General features: G+C 36.9%; 1 protein-coding gene across 1 annotated transcript in view; it reads left to right on the top strand.

The window, feature by feature from the left end:
* The window catches only part of Lrp1b (LDL receptor related protein 1B), a 1800012-nt gene that overhangs the window by 895198 nt on the left and 880560 nt on the right, over positions 1-24254 (top strand). Inside the window, exon 7 of the mRNA XM_026778709.1 lies at positions 7955-8117. Within this exon, the coding sequence (XP_026634510.1) occupies positions 7955-8117 (163 nt within the window). The remainder of the gene's footprint in view (positions 1-7954; positions 8118-24254) is intronic.

Raw genomic sequence — 24254 nt, 5'->3', positions numbered from 1 at the left:
AGAGAGAGAGAGAGAGAGAGAGAGAGAGAGAGAGAGAGAGAGAGAGAGAGGGAGGGAGAGGGAGAGGGAGAGGGGGAGGGAGAGGGCATGGCCTGCTTTTAAAGCTGCCTAGGGCATGCACACAGGGGTTTGACATGACTACATCATACAGAGATGATGGGCCCATGCATGCGCACAGGAGCTTAGCTGAGTCTTACGTGGATGATGTAACCACACATGCATGTGGGTCACACAGGGTCCTTTAACATCCTTGGAGCCATTAGGCACTTCTGCCTGAGGCATTGTCTGCTCATGCATGGCCCTAGAGCGGGAAGTATCAGTCTTATTGTGGCTGAAATCATAACAATTCTACCTTGCTAGCATTACAGGTGGAGGAAGAGAACTTGTGGTAGCTTCAAAACCCATCATAAAGATCAGGGTAGATTTTGTTTTTGTTAGCATATATTTTAGACATAGTGGTTGATTTCAAAGAAAATTTTACCACCTCTATCATGTACATTGACTGCATTTATATCCCTTTACTCTTTCCTTCCATACCTCCCTTCATGACTGTCCTCTTCCTTTCCCAAAATAATAATCTCCCTTCTGCTTTCATTTCATTTTTAATATCAATATCCACGAATAAGTTAATTACAGGTCTGCTTGTGAAAAAATTAGAGCGTGGTGCTTGTCTTTCTGAATCTGGCTTATTCCACTTATTATGATAATTCAAGTTCCAAGTATTTTTATCAAATGTGATTTTGTCCTTTTGATGGCCGGTAATAAAACCTCCATGGTGTTACCACAGCACCTTCATAATCATGTTGTAAGACGCTTGTGCTAACTCCATGACATGGCCCCTGTGAATGGTACTGCCAGAAGCACAGATGTGCGCTCATCTCTGTGCTCTACTGACTCAGACTTCTTGGAGTATTTTCCCTGGAGTTATATAGCTAGGATATGGAACATGTAGTCTCCCTCTCTTTCTCTCTCTCTTATGTTTTTGAGAAATTCTCCTACTAGACTTCAAAGTATATGTGGTAATTTCTAGCTTGTGTTTCTCACCATTAACAGTGTCTACGGAGCCACTTTCCCGTATGTCCTAGTCTGCATTGGTGGTTATATGCTTTCCTAATACGAAATAGAATTTCCATGTAGTTTTAATTTTAATTTCCCAAAAACCAATGTATTTACTAAACTTTGTATGAAATGAAACTTTTGAGAAATTTAGTAACAAGCCGGCTGTGGTACCACTGCCACTAATACCAGCACTCAGAAGGCCTGCCTAGTTATCTCACCAAGACCCTGCCTCAAACAACAACAAAGGGACACAATGGGAGAGCCAATTTTGAAAAGGTTGCTTCTGTACCCCTCGGTTTGATCTTAACTTGGAATTAGACAAATGGGATGGGAGGGGCATTCAGTGAGAGCCATCTGTCCAGACTCTCCTTGCCCTGTCTTTGTAACAGTCCTTCCTCTCATCTTGAGTCAGGGCTCCTATGGAGGGAAGGTCTTATGTCCAAGTAATAGAAAAGGTAGATCAGAGAATTTCTTTACAACCAGTGTCTATACAAAAAAGTGGGGAATATTTGAGTAATAGTTTAAGGGTTTTTTAAAAATATTTTTTTAATTGAAATATGATTTCACCACTCTCCACCCCTTTATGAGTTGCTTCAGACAACAATATTTCCTCTTAGGATGTGTCTTCAGAAAGGTGGTTCTACCTTTGTGTCTAACTTTTGTAAAATGGGTAGGAGTCAAGCAATGGGCTGAAGACAGAAAGCCTTCGCTTCTGAGGTCTTCTAGTCTCTTTTTCTAAACAAAGCATGCTGTAGTTTGCCATTTTCTGATCACGAGTGTTTCCTGTATCTTTTTATTTGCTAAATTGCTTTCCCAAAGGCTATGTCTAATAGACCAAATTCTCTGATTTAAATACAAATTACACTAAAGATGGAAGGAAACATCAACTTTGTAAAACTAAACCAATTCTCACAAGTACTAACCATTCGGCTCATTGGACTTTTTCACTGAAATCTCACTGCTTCAAGAGTTAATAGGTGTTAGTTAACAGCACTTATTCTTCCAGAGTAGAGCATCTTTTGAAAATGATGAATTACAGACAGGTGTGGATTTTGCCATAGAACAATTCCTTTGTCTAAAGATACAGTAGCATGTACTAAAGCCATCATCTTTGCATGCATACGGGATGGGTGAATGAAAGGGCCTGGTGTTTACTGAATCAAACCAGATTGTCTGAACTGAGCCCGTTGGAACAATCCCAGCAAAACCTACGGCCCCACATTTCTTGAGACAGGGAAATAATTGATACTTTTTAATATCCTGAGTGCTGGGTGGCTGAGGAAAAATAAGGTTTCTGGTAGTTTAAGGGACATTTAAGTGTTTGTTGTGACATATAAGCTGTACAGTGTGAGACTGCTGCTGATGGCCTGCAAATGTATGTCCAATGACTTGCAATATCTAGTTTCTGTTTATCATTATAGGCCATGGTAGGAATTTCCACAAAATTGCTGCTGTATCTCTTCTTTTCTCTAGCAGTCTAGCATGTATATCTGTGATAGTCTCTCCACTGAGAGAGCATCATTCAGAGAAGTAGCCTGTTCTGAGGTAGAATACTCGCACATGAACTGAAAAAGAATGTTTCGGCTCATATTAAAAGGTTTTTAGTGGGGAAGGTATAAACACACAAAAAAACACAGTTCTTACTTAAATTGGGAAAAGGGTTTTTTTTTCTGTAGCAAAATATGAGTAGCCACATCCCAAGAACAAAACCCAAATTATCTCAAATACCACATTACAATGCACTTACACTTCTGTGACATTTTATTGTAACAGAACAAATAACATTAAAATCAGGGCACTTTTAAAATATATTGGTGGAAATAACCAGCAGTTGGATTACAGCAAGGTGGAAAAATATTTACCACACAGGTTTTAGCTATTGCTGCTAACTTCCATAGATCTTGATGCTATGGATTTGTACAGAATTTATCTAACAGTCGTATATGAACATCAATTATATCAGAGGTTGCTAATGAATATCTACTTAAAGACTAAGATAACCCAAGATAGTTTGACTCTGAACCTGAAATATTAAAACTCTCACAATCGTTGGTATTCTTATCAGTTGATCATCTTTGTTGAATATGTAATATAAGTAAAAATTTTCCTGGGAACTTAAGTCAACAAAGGAAAAATTTCCTTTGTTTGTGACTGAGTTTCTCAAGTGTAGACATATGCAAATTCAAGCAAGAAAGGAGAGAATCACAGAGAAAATCACACAAATCTGTTTAAATGACAGAGAAGTCATCAGAGTAACTGAAGACATGAGAATTTTCATACTCGCTTGATGGGGCAAGGGAAGTCATAAGAAGATATGATGGGCATGTTTGTGTGCTAAAGATAATAAAGTACAGGAATACTAGTAATTAGAACCATCTAATAATCCTTTCTAGGGCCAGTATAGATAGCACCTCTCACTTGAGGCTCTTCTAATCTGCCTTAATTGGGGGGGGGGGGTGTCAGAGAGCCCCTCAAATTCCTTTAGCTTTTTATTGACTTTTCAAGTTTACTTATCTATTACCATTATCCATAACAACTTGAAGAGGTAAGATTTATTTCACTTGCAGTTTACAGCCCACCATTGAGAGAAGCCAAGGCAGGAACCCAAGGCAGGAGGTTGAAGTGGAAACCATAGTCCATGAATGAGTAAAGGTAGGGCAGAGCATCAACCAGAAGCAGAAATAAGTACCAAAAAGGAATAATGCTTACTGACTTGCTCCTAGATTCATGTTTAGCTATATTTCCTATATAGACCCAATACAACTGCTTAGGGATGGTAACACCACAGTAGGCTGGGCACCCCTCAATCACTTAACAATCTACCTGTGTCACAGACATGTCTAAAGGCCAATTTGATGGAGGTGATTCTTCAACCGAGATTTGCTTTTTCAGGTGTCTGAAGTTAACAGTCAAGATTGGCCACCACAGTGCCCTATTCTGGGACAATCCATTCTGAGTCATACCACATCATTTAGTCAATCAGTCACAGATGTACATTAAGTCTGAGGGAGGGAGTACTGAAATTATACTAGCTCCTTCTTAGCTACTGTTTTAATTTCCATGATACCAGGTACCTGTAACTAACATGAACCAAAAGAGTACCATAAGATAGTTTGACAGACACAGAAGCAGAGACCACATTCTCCTAAATTTTATAACTATGTGTTCCTGCAATTTTATTTTGTTGTCAATTCTTAATTTTCTTTCTCGTTTAATATATAAATAAATTACCATGTACTATAGAAGAGTATGTACACATAAACATAAAATATCCATAGGATATAGTTCTAACTGTGATATTACCAATCATCATTGAGGCCTGGGAATGTTACTGAAACATAAGTAGGATGCAGTAATATTCAAATATTAAAAGCATGGAATGCTAGACTGATAATGGATGTACAATTCATTTATGCAATTATCGAAGGATTCAGAACAGTACTAGTAATGTAAAAGCAATGGAGAATCTGGTACACATAAGTACTTTTAGTTATTTGGTGCTTTTACAGTTTGAGGGTAATTAGACTGTTCCATGTAGCTAAGAGTGTTTCAAACTTTCTTTGTAACTGAGGATGACGTAGAACTTCTCATCCCTTACTCCCACTTTCTCGATGCTATGTTTACAGGCATACAACATCATGCCTGACTTACATGATGCTGCAGATTGAGCCAAGAGACTTTTGCGATTTAAAAGGTAGACATTGTACCAACTAAGCTACATCTTCAGCTCATTTTTAATTTGATTCATTTTTATGAATATTTAAAAATATTAACAAAAGAATAATGGAATAGATGTAAGTGCTTAATATATCATAAAGTTATAACATATAATTGAGATTATTTTTCCTATAACTACAAATTATACGCTGCAGATTTACACTACTGTATAAAACTATACTACAAACTACAGTGTAACAGCTATGGAACAATAAAACAGAAAATATTCAAATAAAACACATATAATTTTATGTGGCTGCTTTATCCATTATATCTATTAGCAGTTAGATATTTGGACTTGAAATGAATTAACTAAAATACAGTGGATTGATAATTTATTTTCTCAGAAATAGAAGAAAATATTTGAAAAAGATGATGTCCTCTTTATTACATCTCTCAGATATAAAATAGTTCCATCCTCATTGTGTAACATGGTATTGAAATGCAGAGAATGAGAATTCTTAAGCTTTATTTTCCTTCCTTTTTTTTTCTTTTTTGTTTACTGACCGAGAATGCCATGGAAGGAATCTGTCTGTCACCTCACCTTTGCTTTATTTAAAAATATTGGGCCCTTTTATGTAGGCAAAATTATAAAGCTTTCTTTTGTTATCATTTCTATATATTTTCTATCCTATTATAGTTTCAATTGTTTGAGAATTCTACACATGCATATAATATGTCTTGTTTAAATCCATATACCTCCACCGAGCTTCTCTACTATTTCTCCTATCCCTTTTCTCTGATGTGGTGTGTTTTTTCAAACCCGAGTCCACTTGGTGCTCTTTGTATGCTTCTTGGTATAGTACCACCTACAAATTAACTGATATACCCTACAAAGGAACCATGAGATTCCAACAGCCCTTTAGACTAGGAGGGATTTTTGTTAGTGACTGCTGCATCCATACTGGGTATGGGGTTGTCTTGTTCTAATACAGGTCTTGTACATCGATTCATGGGTGCTCTGAATTCATTGCTTAATGGCCATGTCATGCTTAGCAAGAACTAGTTTGCTGGAAACACCAATTCACTGATCCTTAACATTGTTCTACCCACTTCTGCAATGATCCCTGTGCCTTGAAGGAAAGGGACATAAATTAGATGGCCATTTTAGAGCAGAATATCACACAGCATCTTATTCTCTGTACCACTGACCAGCTGTGGGTCTCTGTATTAATCAGCATTGTATTAGCTAGGGTTCTCTAGATTTGCAGAACTTGTGGAATGAATCTCTCTCTCTCTCTCTCTCTCTCTCTCTCTCTCTCTCTCTCTCTCTTTCTCCCTCTCTCTCTCCCCTCTCTCTCCCCTCTCTCTCTTCCTCTATAGTAAAAGTAATCCAACAATGGCTAGCCATGAACAAAAAATTCAAGAATCTAGTAGTCGCTCAATCACACAAGGCTTGGACGTCTCGGTTAGTCTTCTGTATATGCTGGTATCTTGAAGAAGTGGGCTTCACTGCCAGTGAAGAAATAAATGTGCTAGCAAGGACAGGGAAAGAAGGCCAAGACAGAATGTCACTGGGCCTAGCTGGCTTGAACACCTGAAACCTCAAAGCCCACCTACAATGAGACACTTCTTCCATAAAGATCAGACCTACTCCAATAAGGCCACACTTCTGATGTCCCTTTCTCTATGAGCCTATGGGGAGAATTTTTATTCAAACCATCTACTGCAAAAAAGAAACTTCTCTCATGAGGGTTGAGATATCTTATGGCTATAAAGAGAAAAGTAATGGATATGAAGATAAGAATACAGGTGACAGTCTATTGCTATGTCAATTCAGGAAAATTATAGGATTAGGCTATCTTCTACTGCCTATGACCTTGCTACTCACTAGGATTTGAGCCCAGTTAATAGTTCCAGGCTTGACTCTTATTTTGTGTGTTGGCTATAAGTATGATAAAAAATATGTTTACTTCCATACTGTTCATTCTACTATTGTACCAGTGGTTATATATTGTCAGACCAGCCATTATTTTATGTAACAGGATTCATAGATAAGCAAAACTGTTTAGTATTTTCTCTCCAGATCATATGACTTTTCAGGTCTATGAAAGCTATCCAGGTTGGTAACCGTGCAATATCTCATTGTTCCATCATTCAAGTATGTGCTGTCTTCGGTAGTAGGGTCTTTTCATTGTCTGGTAGGTAATCAAGTGCAATGGCGATACTAGTAATGTTTGGAGGGTTTATGGGACCCCATTGTCCAATAGCTCAAAAATAGGCAGCCCATACTTGGCACTTGGCTTTTGATAACCTATTGGCTTGAGTACGCCCTTTTCTTCCTATTATAGGCAAGCTCCATTTTGGATATGTATACGCATATGTATATGCTTATATATACATTAGGTTGCTTCCAAAATAGAATGTCTCCCTATGACATTTTCAATAGACATTAATGGCAGTTATCGCAACTGTACTCTCTTCCACCCTATCATCCCTCCCCCAGTGTGTTTACCTCCTCATGTTCCCTGGTCCCCCTCTTCCTCTTTATAACACCTGATTTATAATCCCTCTTCCTTTGAAACTCTATGACCTCTCTCTTCCTTTTTATATAAATCATTGAGAACAAATATTGACAAAAGATGCTCTCTCATTATTACAAATGAGTTTTATTGTAGAACTTTTGGTATTCATTGATGAATTGAGATGTTTTGACAAATCCAGAAGAATGTTACAATGTTAATGCCTATATTTTTCTTCTTCTTTTTTCTTTTTTGAGACAGGGTTTCTCCATAGCTTTTTTGGTTCCTGTCCTGGAACTAGCTCTTCTAGACCAGGCTGGCCTTGAACTCACAGAGATCCGCCTGCCTCTGCTCCCCAAGTGCTGGGATTAAAGGCGTGTGCCACCACCACCCAGCTATAATGCCTATATTTTAAGAATAGAAACTTTCTTTTTTCTAAGTCAGCATAAGTCTTCACTGTTTACATAGCAAAGAGACAACCGTGGAATAAACATTATTTTTCATATTTCGCTCACTTATATTCACATTGTTGAAATGTTTCTTTGTAGGTTTTTTTTAAGACATAAAAACAAAACAGGTAAAACAAAAACAAAGCTAGCTAGCAAAACCCCTGTGCGTTAGCTCTTTTCTGGGATGGCATGTGCAGACTGTACATTCTGGCTATGATCAAGACGTTTGTGTTTGTGACTGAGTTATTCTGCATATATGTTTTTCAGATGTGGAACAAATGGCAATTGACTGGCTTACAAGAAATTTCTACTTCGTGGACCACATCAGTGACCGAATCTTTGTTTGCAATCACAATGGCTCCGTGTGTGTCACCCTGATTGAGCTGGAACTTCACAATCCTAAAGCCATAGCAGCAGATCCCATCGCAGGGTAAGATCATCCCCTTCAGCGTGCCAGGTCTAGAAAAGGTCAAGAAAAAGGGATCAAAGTCTAACATAAGGTTCTCTAGGAAATCAGATATTAACATTATTAAAAAGAAATGTATTGATTTTAGTCCTAGCATTGCAGGAAAAGAAATCGGCCAAAAGTCAACATTTGAAACTTAGTGGCTATCGGCGCCCTAACATGGAGTAATTCTGCAGACCTCTTTTGAAACACCAATACACTTCTCTTTTTCCAAAAATTGCCTGTGGTCTACAAACAACCTCAGTGGAGTGTCAAATTCATTTCTGATGCTCAACAGGAAACCTTAGAGTTAGCAAGTTTCACAAATGCTTCTTGAAAGACACACTGTTAATCTACTTGAGCCAGCATAGCATTTTGGTTTTTATAAGCTAAATACAATTTATGTTCAAGGATACTCCAACATTAAAGATATCTTTGTTAGTTAAGATTATTTTTCCAAATAAACATTGATATTTTAGCCTAATAATATTATTGGATTAATGAACTTAGCAGAATCCATTTCTTACTTGTTAGCTTTTTAATTTATGATTCATTTTATTGGTTTATAAACAGTCCTTATAAGACTCTCTCTTAAATAATAGAATCATTAATCTTTTAAAAATATTTACTTCTTGCTAAAATATGATCACAAATGTTTAAATTCCTATGAACTTTGTTCATACATTGGGGAAAATCTATATAGAAAAAAAACATCATTTATTAAGTAAACATGGCAGTATAATTAGAAGAAGAAAAAACAAAGAGGCAGGGAATACTCAAAATCACCTGTTCATTACTCAGTGTAGCCGAAGGGAATGTGGAATCAACAGTACAGAGAATGGCTCGAGTTGAAAGGACTGTTGTTTTTGAATATGTAAATTGTGGCAGACTGAAAACTGGAATTTTATTCTTACTGTCATTTCAACAGTCCTCAGGCAGTTCGGCTGAAATGTCTTATGGAACTTAGCCTAAAGTGCCATAAGCCTCCGTTCAATAAAGGGGAAATATTTACTGAAGAAACAGCTGCCATCCATATGTGGACTTTTGTCACTCTTTACTTAAAGTCTGATTGAATATTAAGATGCATCATCACAATGGTTCTGATTTTGACAAGAACAGCTTGCACGTAAGGACTCTGCGAGGAAGGCTGCGTAACATAATTCTTGAATGAGGCTCTATTTGTGTTTGCAGCAGATGGTGCCTTGACTGCAGCGATGCTTCAAAAGGCATTAGGAAAAGAAGTTGTATTTAAACTGATTTGTTTGGGTGGTTGGGTAAGGCTAGGAGGAAAGAATTGGAGATGTACAAATGAGCTCACGGCATTCTCTTGGCATCCTTTTGGAAATGTATGTGCTTGCAAGTTTTGCTCTGATGGTGCTAACTGAATTGCAAATCAGCCTTGCGATAGTCGCGTCTATCCAAACACTTAGAGGTGAAGCTTCCTTGTTCCTCCTCTCCAGTCACCACAGTCTTTGCCTTTCTTAAAAACAAAGATGCCGTGAGACTTTCCAACAAAGCTGCCAACCGAAACGTAGCATGTGTGAATGTTGTTTCTCATTCTCGGCAACAGCATGCTTTATGTTTGCAGGCAACTTATTTCTCCCTGTCATTATGAGAAAGAGCCATATTTTGTCATTTTGTCAACAGCATTAGCAGTAGAAAGCCCCAACACTGTTTGCACACATTCTCTGATGGGTTCCTTGGGACTCTGGAACTGCTTAAGTGTAATTTGCTGTGTGTCATTTGTCACAATAGGTGCTCTGAAATGTTTTGCGTGGTCGGACTCTAACTCTTTTTCAATTCATGAGCGCAGATATCAACGCGAGAACTGTTCTCCTATTGTGAGTTCATGCAGTCTGGGGCTGAGTGCTTCAGCTCAACTCCTCTTGTGTGTGAATAGTCTTTGGACTGACAGTGCACTGATGCACGGAGAAAAGTGGGAGATTCCTCTTCCATTCACACTAGGATTCGTTCTGAAGATAATATCTGTACCGGAGTTATGAATAGGGAAATGTTAATAGCATAGTACTTCTCTTATTTCTTATTGTGCAGGGAAATGTTTCTTTGCTTCAGTATGTTCTGCGTGTTCAGAAATATGAGAATATATATATATATATATATATATATATATATAATATAATATATATATTATATATATATAATCAGTCATCTGACAGGAATCCTGAGTCCTAAACTTAGAAAGCTTGAACCACATCAGAATGGCCTTATGTCCTAAAGACCACATAGAAGGAACACCGCTCTCTTTGCTGTGTCTATGACTTGACTTTAGATTAGCATCATTATCTTTCCAATGTTATTCTCTGGTGTTTTTAGTTGTTTGAAGTTTGGACACAGAAAACTAATGCTTTGTGGAATCTCATCACGCCTGGAGCCAATCTCAATAAAAATATGTCAAAAAGATGTTTCTAATGATGTTTGCGTATTGTCTTTAATTTTTAATTACTTTCTTTGACTTACCATTTCAGGCAATTTTCCTGAGATATTTCTCAAGGTTTTTCTTTCATTGTTCAACAATATTTCCTTTCAGTGGCTCCTAGAAAAGCACCTATAAATTATAGATGAGGAGCTATTAATGTTGAAGGGTAGCAAAGAAGTCATAGTGTGACCAATATTAAAAATAACCAGTCTTTCAGGTGGCCACGAGGATTCTGCTTGTTTAATAGTTAAGAACGGTATCTTACTCCATCCTAGACCTTGTTTTATTTCCAGCAGATTCTCTTTCTGGTGACCAGTCTCCTCAATGGGCATACATTTTATGTGGACTGCATTTATTTAAGAAAAAAGTACTGAGGAATATAAGACAAATAGGAAAATGAGATATCTGTTAGGAATGAAAATAAAATGGGTTCTTGGTATTGGAGGGGAAATACAGAGCCGCTGTGGGAACAAGAGAGGAGTGGAGGAAATCTCCTCCTCAAGCATTGCTATGTTCATAAGTTTTTAAAGTTTTATTAAGCTATGAAAACTTATATAGGATATAAACATTTTGGTAATGTCCTTTTAGTATAAGTTGTGGAAGAAAAAAATAATCCTGTTCCACTATTTTCTTCTTTTATTGGGAACAATTTTCTTTTCATACAATATCTTCTAATCACTTGGCAATCTCTCTCAGCAATTCCCAGATCCTCCAACCTCTCCCCATGCCCAATTCTTTGCTATTTTTTTCTCTCAATCTCATACCGGCAAAAAATACCACAACATATTATTAAGAGATATTAACAAAAGAAAAGCATTCAAAAGAGCTGATTATTTTCAAATTAATATAGGAGCTCTCAAAACTGAAAAACAAACACCAAACTAAAACAAAACATGTGAATTTTATGCTACCTTTAAATGACACCAGTACTTGTAGATCAGTAGGGTAGGGCAGAGGAGGTGGTTATTTAATGGTGGTTGACTGGGTCTTGCAACGCCATGCTTCTTCAAGATCTGTGTCATCAAAAGAAGGGAACAGGGATAAAGAACAGAATGTCAGTTTGTTTATTTGTTTAGTTGTGTTATTTTTGTTTTGTTTTGTTTGTTTGTCTGTTTTATTCTGCTATCTCCTTAAATGCTAAGAGATGCCATCTTGCAGGCTAGCATGATATGAACCTCACCAAGAAAGAAGGAAACAGGAAACTGCCTTTAACAGTTGTGTAAACATGAATTTACATGGGCTTCATCATTTCCAAGACAAAAGGGTAACAGTGAAATTTGATGACGGCTGCTTTTATCTGTGCACACTATTAGAGACGGCTTGCTTCAGCTGAGTCCATTGGTTTTAACTGAGATCATGGGCAAGCTAAATGTGGCTTTTGTTCTAGGTGGCACCTTCAGGTTCATTTTTGTTTGTTTTCTTGCTTGTTTTGATTGAACTATACATTTTCTCTGCTCTGCTCCCTTCCTCCCTTCTCGCCTTCTACTCTCTCCTGTGATCCCCCATCCTCCCAATATACTAAAAAGATCTTGTCTTTCTATCCTTCCTATATAGATTCATGTATGTCTCTCTTAGGGTCCTCTTTACTATCTAGGTATTGCTAGGGCTAATGGGCCAAGCAGTGATTTAATTAATAGAGTTTCTGTCTGATGACTTTGGGTCTAAGCTAGCCTGGGAGCTGGAAACCAACAAGTGATCCCTCCCTTGCAACATTTATGTTCTCTGTGGCTATGTACTCTACGGTAAATTTTTTTGTTTTGTTTTATGTCTAAAAGCCACTGATGAGTGAGTACATATTATATTTCTCTTTCTGGGTCTGGATTACCTCACTTAAGTGGTTTTATTATAGATCTATCCATCTGCCTGCAGGTTTCAAGATGCCATTATTATTTTTAACCACTGAATATTACTCCATTTTATAAATATACCACATTTTCATTACCCATTTTTTTTGGTTGAGGAGGATCTAGGAATTTTTTCAGGTCCTGGATATTACAAATAATGCTGTTATGAAAATAGTTGAGCACATGTCTTTGTGGTATGATTGAGCATCCTTTGGGTATATACCCAAAAGTGGTATTGATGGGTCTTAAGGTAGACTGCTTCCTAATTTTCTGAGAAATCACTATACTGATTTCCAAAGCAGCTGTACAACTTTGCACTACCCCCTGAATCCTCTTCCCCCACATCCTCTCCAGGATTTTTGATCTTTGCCATCCCTCCAGGTATAAGATGGAATCTCAAAGTTGTTTTGATTTTCAGTTTTCGATGGCTAAGGATGTTGAACATTTCCTTAAGTGTCTTTCAGCTATTTGAGATTTGCCTTTTGAGAATTCTCTGTTTAGGTCTGTAGCCCAATTTTATTGGATTATTTGTTCTTTTGATGTCAAGTTTCTTGAGTTCTTAGTATATTTTCAGATCAGTCCTCTGTCCAATGTGGGTTTGGTGAAGAACTTTTCCCATTCTGTAGGCTGCCATTTTGTCCTGTTGACCATGTTCTTTGCTTTACAGAAGCTTTTCCATTGCAGGAGGTCTCATTTTCTTATTGAACAAAGTATCCACATCAGACCTCAGACAGGGATGAATTTCACTATGATGTGAAATTGTCAATATACTACTGAAAGTGCACATACCAAATAACCTAAAACTATGTGGTTATTTGAAAAGTAAGGTATAATAATGGGTATTTATCTCAATACACTACATTTACTTATAGATATGGGGGCTGAAATGGTCTTGTTTTAATGAATTTAAGTTTGAAAAAGTTGGTAAAGACAGAACTCTAACTAGGACACAATCTTAGTAGGTGGTATACTCTTATTTACAATCCATGAGTTATATACTTTTTGAAATTTTACAATTTAAGACTTTACATTTGATCTCTCACTTTGTGATGGAAGGCTACACCTACTCATCTCTCTAAGGTAACTCTAAAACATCAACTTCTTAACCTTCTTCACAACAATGCAGTCATAGATTCTGACACCTTTCCACAATATAGGGTATACCCTTAATAGATAGTACCTCTCCTTTCCTTCATGTCTTTTAAACTGTGTGTGTATACATATATACACCTGAGATGTACAATGGGATCTGTGATGAGTATGCAGCACATAGTGATGAAATTAACTAATTAGCATGTCTTAAATGTTTATTATTTTTGTGTTGAGGATATTTAAATTACTTTCTTTGAGCTATTTTTAAATTTTTCAAATCTATAATCAGTGTAACTATTAATTTTAGCCCCCTCCCACACTGCAGAATACTAACATTGATTCCTTTATCTAATGGTGACTCTAATCCAGTAATGAAATATTTACTTCCCAGCAATCTTCTTGGCCTCTGGAAACCACTAATGTCCCCTCTACCTATAAAGGATCAACTTCGGTTCTGTAATTAAAAGACAGTATGTGCTATTTGTCCTATTAGTGGCTTATTTCACTTATATAATACACTTACTACTCATCCATGTTTCCAGAAATGACAAAATTTTATTTTTATTAATGGCTGATTAAAATTCCACTGTATGCAAATGTACGATAACTTTTTACTAACATATCCCTTCATAAACTCATAGAGTGAATGAAATTTCTGATATTATGAATGCAGTTGCAGTAAACAATGCAGTGGAGGTAAATTTGTAAATGCAACACAGGCACACTGTATTGTTTGAGATTGTTGAATCTTATGATATCTATTTAACCTTTAGGATTTTTGAGGCCCCTCCATATTAATTTCCCTAATGCCTGTAGGACTTTATGTTCCTACCAACAACATGCAAGAGTTACCCCGATTCTTGTAATTTCTGGATAATGTACTATCTGTTAAAATTTGTTTGTAAATTTCTCTTCATTCAATAACATTTAAGATTATAATGATTAAAATGATTTAGTGTTAACACTGAGCTTGTATTGTAACCATTGCTTCTGATGTTCATCTTCCTGCGAATCAGTACAGACATGAATGACTCCTAAATTAGTAGCTCTGAGAATTCTCTCTGGCTGTCTGAGGTGTCTTATGCAAAGGAATTCTATGTCTAAAAGTCAGTGCACCTACACACTGTGTCTGTGCCAGCACCAGCTGCCTTGAACACTCCATGGTAGCTTTGAAATAGCTCTGCAAAGACTGCAGCTCATTGCACTGGTTCCTGAAGGTACCACACTGGCCAGTACAGCCTGACAGTTTTTGCAGCCACAAAACGTAATGAACTGCTTCCACCTGGGCCACAGGAGGAACACTTACCACTGAACAGCCACAACCATCCTCCACCCCACTCCCCATGTACTGGAACTATTATAACTGATACAAGGCCTGGGATTCGATTGCTTCAAAGCCATATTCATGGCTGCTGATGCCAAATAAATGACTGTAATATCTTGGCATAGTCTTTTTTGAAGGTACAGAAGCAAGCTACTTGTCTCAGTGTATGAGACTTTTGGGAGAAACACTGTTACCTCCCCAGTGGTCTTTCCATGACTATTCTCAGTAGTATGTGCTCTTGCTGGAACAAAGAGTATAGTAGAAGACTGGATAACAGCAGTGAGGACCATAGACATAGCCTGACAGTCAACATTCTACACAGTAGTCAGGTGCCCTGATGTTTGGCAAAGCTGTTACTTGAGTCTGGACAACAGAAGATCACTGTGGAGGCTCCATGAAGCCAAATGCAGGTACTAGGTGTACGGTGTCTTCATTTGATGCTGAATATCACTCCTTGTGTTAGGGGCAGGGAACACAACACCTCTAGAAACCCAGGCCCTGGAGTTGGAACCACCATTACTATACTTGCTGCTGAAGAAGGAGAGGGGATGGGCAATGATGCTTTGGAACCAAAGAACTGGCAACCCCTGAACCACCCTGTGCAGGCTTGAACCTAGCATGTCACGCAGTTGGCCCACATCCCACTCATATACTGAGATCCTCTCCACAGGATAGTATGCCTATGCCTGGCTGACCTTGGCCACCCTAGGCTGACTCTGTGGATAATCCCTTTCCTGCACTGTACTAACGGAGGCAGGTTTGGAGTCCTGACAGCAGAGGCTGACCTCTGAGTAGCCACCACAGTGAGAGCAACAGTGGTTAGAAGCCCAGGACAAACAAGAAAACATGTAAGAGAACCTGCGTGAATGGAGCCACAGAAGAAAATCACAGGCCTTGATCTGCTTGGTTCTAGAAGGTATCAATTCCTCAGATGCAATGATCTCAGACCCAAGCTAAGAACACTAAGGGTCCTCAGAACTGAGGTCTGATGCTAGAGACCTGACCAACTCATAGTTGCTTGCCAGTGATAGTCAAATGACATGCAGAATTTATAACACTATTTTGCATATAAGTGATAATTTCATCATCAGTCTTGGAAAGACGTTCTGCCCTTTCTTCAAGTGGTGGGTGGTGCAGTTTTACCTTAGTCTCTGCATACTGATGCAGCGTTTCTGTTGTATTGTGATGAGCCTGGGAACAGGCAAGTGATTTAGGGCAATGCTTCTGTCGTACAGCCTTGGCTAAAATGTAACCCCATCTGGTATAACAATCCTGTTCTTCATCTCACACCATTCCCAAATGTATCATCATGAAAAAAGTCCCTATAAATATATACACACAAACATAAAAAAAGGATCCAGCAGACTGTCAACATATATATACGATGTGTATGTATGTATGTATGTACGTATATACATATGTGTGTGTGTGTATATATATAGAGAGAAAGAACTATGTATGTGTTTAATGTGTGTATCTCTGTGTGTATAATGTTCATACACACATATATTCAACAACAATAAACAAAGAGAAAGACATTATCAGCTTGAGATTAGGGAGTGTACTTGGGAAGGGTTTGAAGGAGGAAAAGGAATAAGAAAGTGATGTAATTCTGGTAAATTAACCATAAACAGTACAGTTGACCGAATGGAAGAGTTAAGAAAGTCCCCATTCTTGCTTACTGTGTTGCTCTAGATTCTGTCTTCGCAGGGTAAGTTCTGTAGGTCTGTTAAACTCGTTTCTAAATTACTGGGTTTACAATTCTGTTTCAATTAACCCTACTCAGGGTTGTTTTAGCCTCCCAGGAATGCTTCTGGTTGATTTAAGATGCCACTCAGAAAGAGGAAGTAGCAGAAAATAAAAGTAATAGCTTAGGAAGAGATTTATCACCTTACTTAAAATGGTGGATCTCAGGTAGCCCCAGGAACCAGGTTCAAAGTGTTAAACACATAGGTTCCTCACACCTGTGTCCTGAGAGGGGCCCAGTTCTCACACGAATGCCACTCTAGCTGTGATACATTGCACTTGCTCCTTGACTGTAGAAAAGGTCCCTGACCAGGATTGCCATCTTCATCTTCGCCAGAATTGTTATGCATATCCACGTAAATGGATTGCTTGGTTTTTCTTTTAGCAGATGGAGGCCAGTGGCATGGAAATGAAAAAGGGTCACACCAATGCAACAGGCAAAGGGTTAAGGGCTGAAGCTGTCTGCTCTGACTACCATCCCAAGTTCTTTTTCTCTTCATGGGGCCCTCAGGAATTGAGCAGCCTTTTTAAACTTAGCTCAGCATGTTTGAAAAGGCAAGAAGTACAGCTTTGTTTCAACTCTTTATTCTATTTCCCTTCAGTCAGAATCTTGTAATTGCTTTCTGGGTAATATTATTTTCTATTTTTAAGATATATGTCTGTCTTTAACATGTTATGTGACACCATGCTCCTGGGTGTTATGCTAATAACATACCCATTATCCCTATTTTTGTGTTTAAGAACATTTTATGAAAGTGATGGTAGTTTTTATTCCTTCTGATCGATTCCCTGATACAGGGAAACTGAATGTTTCCTAATGCTGGGTAATGGTAAATACATTTTGTTTCACTTATAAAATGATTGTCAAGTGGCTGGAAAGCTTTTTAACTCCCTGCCATAAAATAGATTACATTCTAAAACAGTCTCTGCTAATAGTATAGAGAATTGTTTAGAGTTTCAAACAGTTGAAAATGGTCTCTAGTTGTTTCTCGCTGAGAGTTTTGTCAAACAGAAATTGGGTTGCAGGCAGCAGCCTGCTCCTTCAGTAATGGTACATATTCCAGTACATTGCAGCTCCCACGGTGCTTAGGTGTGATGAGAGCATCAAGACAGCTACACAGCATTCTTGAAAAGCTAGGAGAACAAAAGAGTTACACATGGCATATCAGATACTATGAGAACTTTGGGATATATATAGTTTCCCCAAATTTTGAATTATTTAAAAATACTAGGCAGTGGGGGTTTTTGTATTTCTTTTTAAATTATTCAGGTAAATAATAGTTTAGGTGAAAAATGAAAATTTCAAGGCCCAAGAGAATCTCATTTTATAAAAGCACATGAGGAAAGGACAAAACTAAAACAATACAATAACTCTCTTATTCCCTTCTACCTGCACATTACCACATTTTAATATCTGAAATCAACTTACGTTTTTATCAGATTCTATAGTTTAGTCAATAAAAAAAAGAAGTGAAACCAGTTTTACTTTTTTATTCTGAGGTCTGTTTTATGCTTCTGGACTGCTGAAATTTGCAGGCTATTGAACCGAAACACTTTCCTCTGGAGCCAGACTCTTTAGTAGGTTGACTATGTAGAAATGGGCCTCACTCTAAAGTCAAAATAACAGCTAGAAAAGTAGTTTAAATTCGATTATTTTGTCATGCAAAAAGAAAAGGCAAACATTGACATTAGTTTTTTTGTTTTTTGGTTTTTTTGGTGTCTTTTCTTTGTGAGAGAGGTGTCTTTGTAAGCCAGTGAAATGAAGCATTGCACTTAAATTAAAGAGTAACTATAACAAATTATCCCGATTAGATTCAAAAGTAAATGAATGGTTTTTCAGAAAGCAAAGCTAACATTTTTCTGCCATTAAGTTAGCTAATGTTATAAGTTTGGTCCCACTTATATGAAGAGTCTGAAACCCAACAGTCAGCATAGAACCTCTAAAATGGGACGCTGTGTGATTTATATATTTATATATGTATATTTTTTTAGTTTTAACTCAAAACTATTTGTTGATTTCTATTGGTCTAACATTCAAATTCATGCATAACAATTAACTTACTCTTTTGATTATTTGAAATAAGTATATAATTCACAGACTACACATGAGCTTTGCCATGTGTTATGGAATCAAGGGTGCCTAGCATTGTAATAAACTGTTGTTTGATCCTTACAACACAATTCATGGAAATGAGGACATGGATGTACAGTAAACACTTGTCCATTGGAATCCTACATTGTGGTTCCCAGACATTCATGTGCATACCTTCCCTTATGTTCCCATTTGAATACTCTCCAGTTACGCTGAAGTAAAAGGCCTTCATTCCTATCATAATTTTTGTTTGTTTTTGTCACAGTCATGTGAACCAAACTACAGAGACTCTAAAACTACTACTCTCTCCAACTCTAAATAAAACAACAAACCATGAAATTTCTGCAAAATATTCTCCTTTAGAGTATAAAAAGATAGATAGACCTGCCAGTTTTTGGTCAGGCCATATCTGTGGTCAACTTGTTGGATGAAAATTAAGAAAGGTAAGGTACATATGCACCCTTCTTGGGAAGTTGGATAGTTGAACAATTCTTTTCTTGTTAAAGTTTTCCCTGGTCCTATGTTCTCCTATGCCTATCCTTCTGTATGCTGTTCTTTATATTTTGTGATAATCTATGTTTCCTTGATGAAAGGGTCAATGTTCTACTCCTGGGCTCTACATATGTCACAGGTTTTCTTTTTTGTCATTTCAACTTTAAATGTTTAAGAAAATGAAGATATTTGTAACCTAGGCTTGTGGTTTTATACTGTTTGAATCTGGATTCATCAGAATTTGTTTGTAGATCTGAAAGTAAAATCAATTTCTACTGAATTATGCAGACCTTGGTGATGGTGAAGAATAAGGACTTATAAATAGATATCTGAATACAGTGAATTTTCGATTAGGAACAAAATAATTGGAAAAACAAAGCTGAGATCACTTCACTGAAAATAGAAGGGAAATATATGGGACCTATATCATGAGACTGTTTGCCGTGGGATGTGAGGTGCTTGAGATTACATTGCATTCTTCAGGATGGATAGGTTGATGCTTTATGTAAGAGGTCTGCGTGTGCTAGATAAGTATGGCAATAGCCTTGATGATGATGAAGACAGAGATGGCAGTGACAACTGCATCAATAACTGTGCCAAAGGTGATATTCACCTCAACAAAACTATTCTCGAAACTGAATGGATGACAATTTTATTAAGTGTACAAAATTTAAAGACAAATCCCTAGTTTAAATCCACTGGGAAAGATACTTCAGAGCTCACTAGAGATGTCTTAATGTTGAACATAGAGCCTTGAAAAGTTGAAGATAAGGAAAATTCTAGATACAAATGGAGACAACTTGATGTAAACTCTGTCTTATTTAGATCTTTTTACTCCTAAAATCTTCACATGCTCATAACTATTCGAATATAAGCTGGACCCCAAAAAATAGGTCAAGGTTTCCTAGCAAATAAAACTTTTAACCCACATCAAAAATTTTAGGCTATTCTCATTTTGATAAAATAAGAATGAAATATAACATCATAAAATCATGATAAGTCTTATTTTATGTATCATTTGACTTAATATTACATTAAATATTAAAGATATACACTCAAAGATAATTTTAAATTTACTTCACTAAATATAATTAAGATAAATAATAGGCATATTTATAGGTTATACAACTACTTTGTAGTATAATAAAAGCCAAAAAGGGACATAGCTAAACCCAAATTCCTAAAGTAGTCTTATCAGTAACTTTAAAGGTTCTAAGTCCCTAGCCTTCAACTCTTGCAATTCACAGAACTTGGGTGGCATCTCTGAGTAGATGCATGTCTAGGAGGTGGTCAAGATACATTTCAATTGAGAAGAACGTTGTATTACACATCTATCAGGAGAGTGTTCTTATAGCTTGTGTAGTAAATGTCTAGACAAGTCATTCCAGACAGCATTAAACCACAATACCTCATATTTTCTCCTTGCTAAGTCAATACTGGGTATTTTTCATGAAGAACACAGTGATCTGATGCGTGTTCTAGGAACTAATTTAAGATTAAGCTGACTGCATGGTTCCTGCATGCAATTATAAGTGCCCCAGCTCATCTTGTGACCATAATATTGTTTACATAAACACGGAACTGTTTTTGTCATTTACATGGAACGCAGAGTCAGTTAACTAGTTTTACAACACGTAACTTCTTTTCATAGTATTTTTGTACTACATCAAATGTAGTACATTTGTGTTTCTATGTAGGTTTTGTGTTTCTAATTGGGTCAGTTTTCTTTGAAGGACAACCAGAGAGGAAATTTAAAAAAATACAGTGATAGTGTACCAAACAATGTGAGTTCAGGTTTTCTTTGTTCTAAACACCTTCTCTGTTTCGGCCCATATAATCTTCCTATGTATTAGAAGAATCTTAGAGTTCCATTTTTCCCTTATGCTCTTTTATACATGAGACTTGAACAGGTAAGATTATTTCTTTCTAGTTAAAACCAAACAAAGCAACAACAACAACAATAAAAACAAAAGCAAAAACAACACAATTTATTGAAATCAAGATTTGAGCTTAAGAATGTAACCCCTTAGTCTACAATTTATTTTCAAAAACTTTTTTTTTTTTAGAATAGTCTTTATTTTCAATTCAGGCATGTTTTGAATCTTAAACTTGTTGCTCAAGTCCATGGCATGGAGCTCATAATACTCCTGCTGTAGCCTTCCCATTCTTGTAAGTATGTGTCAGCATGCCAGCCCATAGCTTACAATAATTTTTACCATATTTTTATCATGCTGAGTCATCCTGAGAATGTGGAATTAAAGTTGAGGCAGTTGGAAATTTTTGGCATGCCAATATTGATCTATAAGACTAGATAGTGGCCCAAAGGGAAATGAAACTTGAAGTGCACACTGTAATTGTATTCCTTAGCAGAGGACATCTATAACTTCATCTAAGTTCTATGAAGATCTTTAGAGAATACTTACAATTTGTGGCCAAATTTTTAAGAGAAGATTTAAAAAACTGCATGTCATTTAGGGAAAGATCAACGCCGTACATGGCATTAGGAAGGAATTATGGATAAGCAGGTAATGTATGGGGAAAGAAGTAATACCAGTGAAATGATTCTGTGTGACACCGTATGGAAGACCATAGAACATTACACTTTTGTCAAATCCTATAGAACTGAACACCATACAGTGAGTCTTTGTTTGCTTGGTTTGTGTCTTGTTTGTTTGCTTGTTTTTTGAGACAGGGCTTCTCTATGAAACAGTCCTGGATGTCCTGGAACTCTTTTCATAGACCAGGTTGGCCTTGAACTCACAGAGATCTGACTGTCTCTGATGCCCAAGTGCTAGGATTCGAGGCGTGTGCCAACACCACCTGGCTCATACAGTGAGTCTTAGTATAAACTATGAGTTTAAGTTCCTAGTAATGAACAGGTCTAAGATTCAATGCTGTAATGCGAAGTATTGTGCGATGTTATTGACAGGTGAATCACCGAATAAAGGAGTTAGAACACACTCTGGAAAACTATTTTCTGCTTAATTCTGTAAACTTAAAACCCCTAGATAAAAGCTTAAACCATTTAAAAGGAAGAGAAGCAAATTGCCTATGAAGAGTGAGCATACAACTGTATTGTGGTTTAGTCAGGAAGCTGAGGACTTTCTTCAGAAGAATCGCATGTTTTCTGCATTGTGCTAATGTTCAAGAATCCCATATCTTTTCTCAGAATTAAATTTCATAAACATTGTTCTCTGTATAACAAACTACAGAGCTATGAATTACCAGTTTATCCAAATCTATTTCTTGTACATCTTGTGCCCTAAATGGAAGTCTGGGTCGCTAAGGAACCACCATTAGCTTTGGATGGCCACAAAGGCACAAATCAAGAGTGTCTGAGTAGTTTCCATAAGTACATAATGCATGAAATTTTTCCCTTATTTCTTACTATGGTTTAATGATGGGTGTCTATTTTCCTAGGCCTCCTTAGATCACAATAGAAAGCTGGCCTTTATGAGGAACATTACTCTCAATTTCAAACAAAAAAAAAAAAAAACAGCTTTTAATGACTGTATACAAAGGAGGTGTGTAAACATTACCATTTCTTGTAAAGCGGAATGGAGATTCATTCTCCGTGCCTTTGCTTACCATTGAAATCACAGTTTGACAGAAGGAAATGGCTTTCCACACTGAGAATGTCAATGGCCCGTCACTGTGTTTTCCCCACATAGCTCAGGCTCAGTGTGAGGCCTGGCTGGCAGTGCAAGCAGTATGAAGGAAATCAAATGATTGTTAGATAACACAGACTAATGAGAGCGCAACAATGCCATCAGGAATAAGAGCTAGTGAATTCACTTGTGCATGATAAAAAATGCTTTTCCAATTTTTTGGACTGTGAGTTTTTGAGGGTAAAATGTCTTGGTTGTCCTCAAGAGGACAATTTTCAGCTCAAAAATGACTGACATGAGTTCCATGAGCCTTATTACAATATCCACCAAATAAAGCTCCCGTCCAGAACAGTACACCATGTTGTGATTATTGTCAATCACTGTAAGTTACTATTATAATCATTTTCTACTCTCTCCTTTAGAAATCTGGTAGTGTAGGTTATAACATTCTATAATTCTATAGCTTGTGACTTTAAATTTTATTTATGACTGAATATGATTGATGTTCATTATCATACAATATGTTTTCCTACAAATAACTGACCCATTTTCTTTGTAAAACTATTTTCAATAGGAACTAGTGCCTCCTTGCTTAGGTCTTGGAGAACAAACCTGTTGTAACACACATCGTTTATAATAAAAATAAACTACCAGGAAACTGATAGAATGCTGAGTCAGACATTTATGTTTATTCTCAATTGCTGAAATACAGAATGGCCCGCACAGATGGGAGAATTACAAATACCTTACCTAACATATAATAAACTCCTGACATGCTAGCTTCTGTTTTAGATTTCTTCTTTTGTCTCCTTAAACCATAATCTTCAGTAATTGTCTCAGTGCTCTGGTAGTTTGCATTTTCAAAGCTTTATCTCAGTTTTTATTGACAATGTTACTGGGCATCATCGAATATGTATATTTGGTCATAGTTAAAAGCAGGTGACCAAGAGACCAACAGAGTAGATTTGAATATTATTTGAAGCATGGCTACTTACTGATTAGATGAGAAATATGTTTTACCCACTAAAAGTCTCTCTTTCTCACTTTCTTTTATACTAACCAATGCTTTGAAACATCATCATCCTTACCGAAGCTATTTTTAAATTTGGGTCTCTAATATAAATCATAAAATAAAGAATTTGCTAATAATGTTTTTTTTAATATCTTCAGAAGGGGAGGGAAATGAGGAGTAGCTGGAGATGTAAAAACCATGATCAAAATATATTGTAAAAAATCTATTTTCAAAAAAAAAGGATTATGCATGTACAAAAGAGTTTTAAAATTTTTCAGTCTATTGTAATATAGGAACAATGGACAACTAGGTCTGAAAAATATTCAGTAATCAAATTAACATCTGTGTGATTACGAGTAGCTTGTATCTTCTACACTATTCAATAGCACCCTAGTTGTACAGAATCAATGCCTACTCAGGACAGTTGATGACGTAAAGAAAGTCACTCCTGGAGTCAACAAAGAAAGAAGTGGCA

The sequence above is a fragment of the Microtus ochrogaster genome, chromosome 4, assembly GCF_000317375.1.
Source record: "Microtus ochrogaster isolate Prairie Vole_2 chromosome 4, MicOch1.0, whole genome shotgun sequence".
In the NCBI taxonomy this organism is placed as follows: domain Eukaryota; kingdom Metazoa; phylum Chordata; class Mammalia; order Rodentia; family Cricetidae; genus Microtus; species Microtus ochrogaster.
This window is presented reverse-complemented; position numbering and strand designations above follow the sequence as displayed.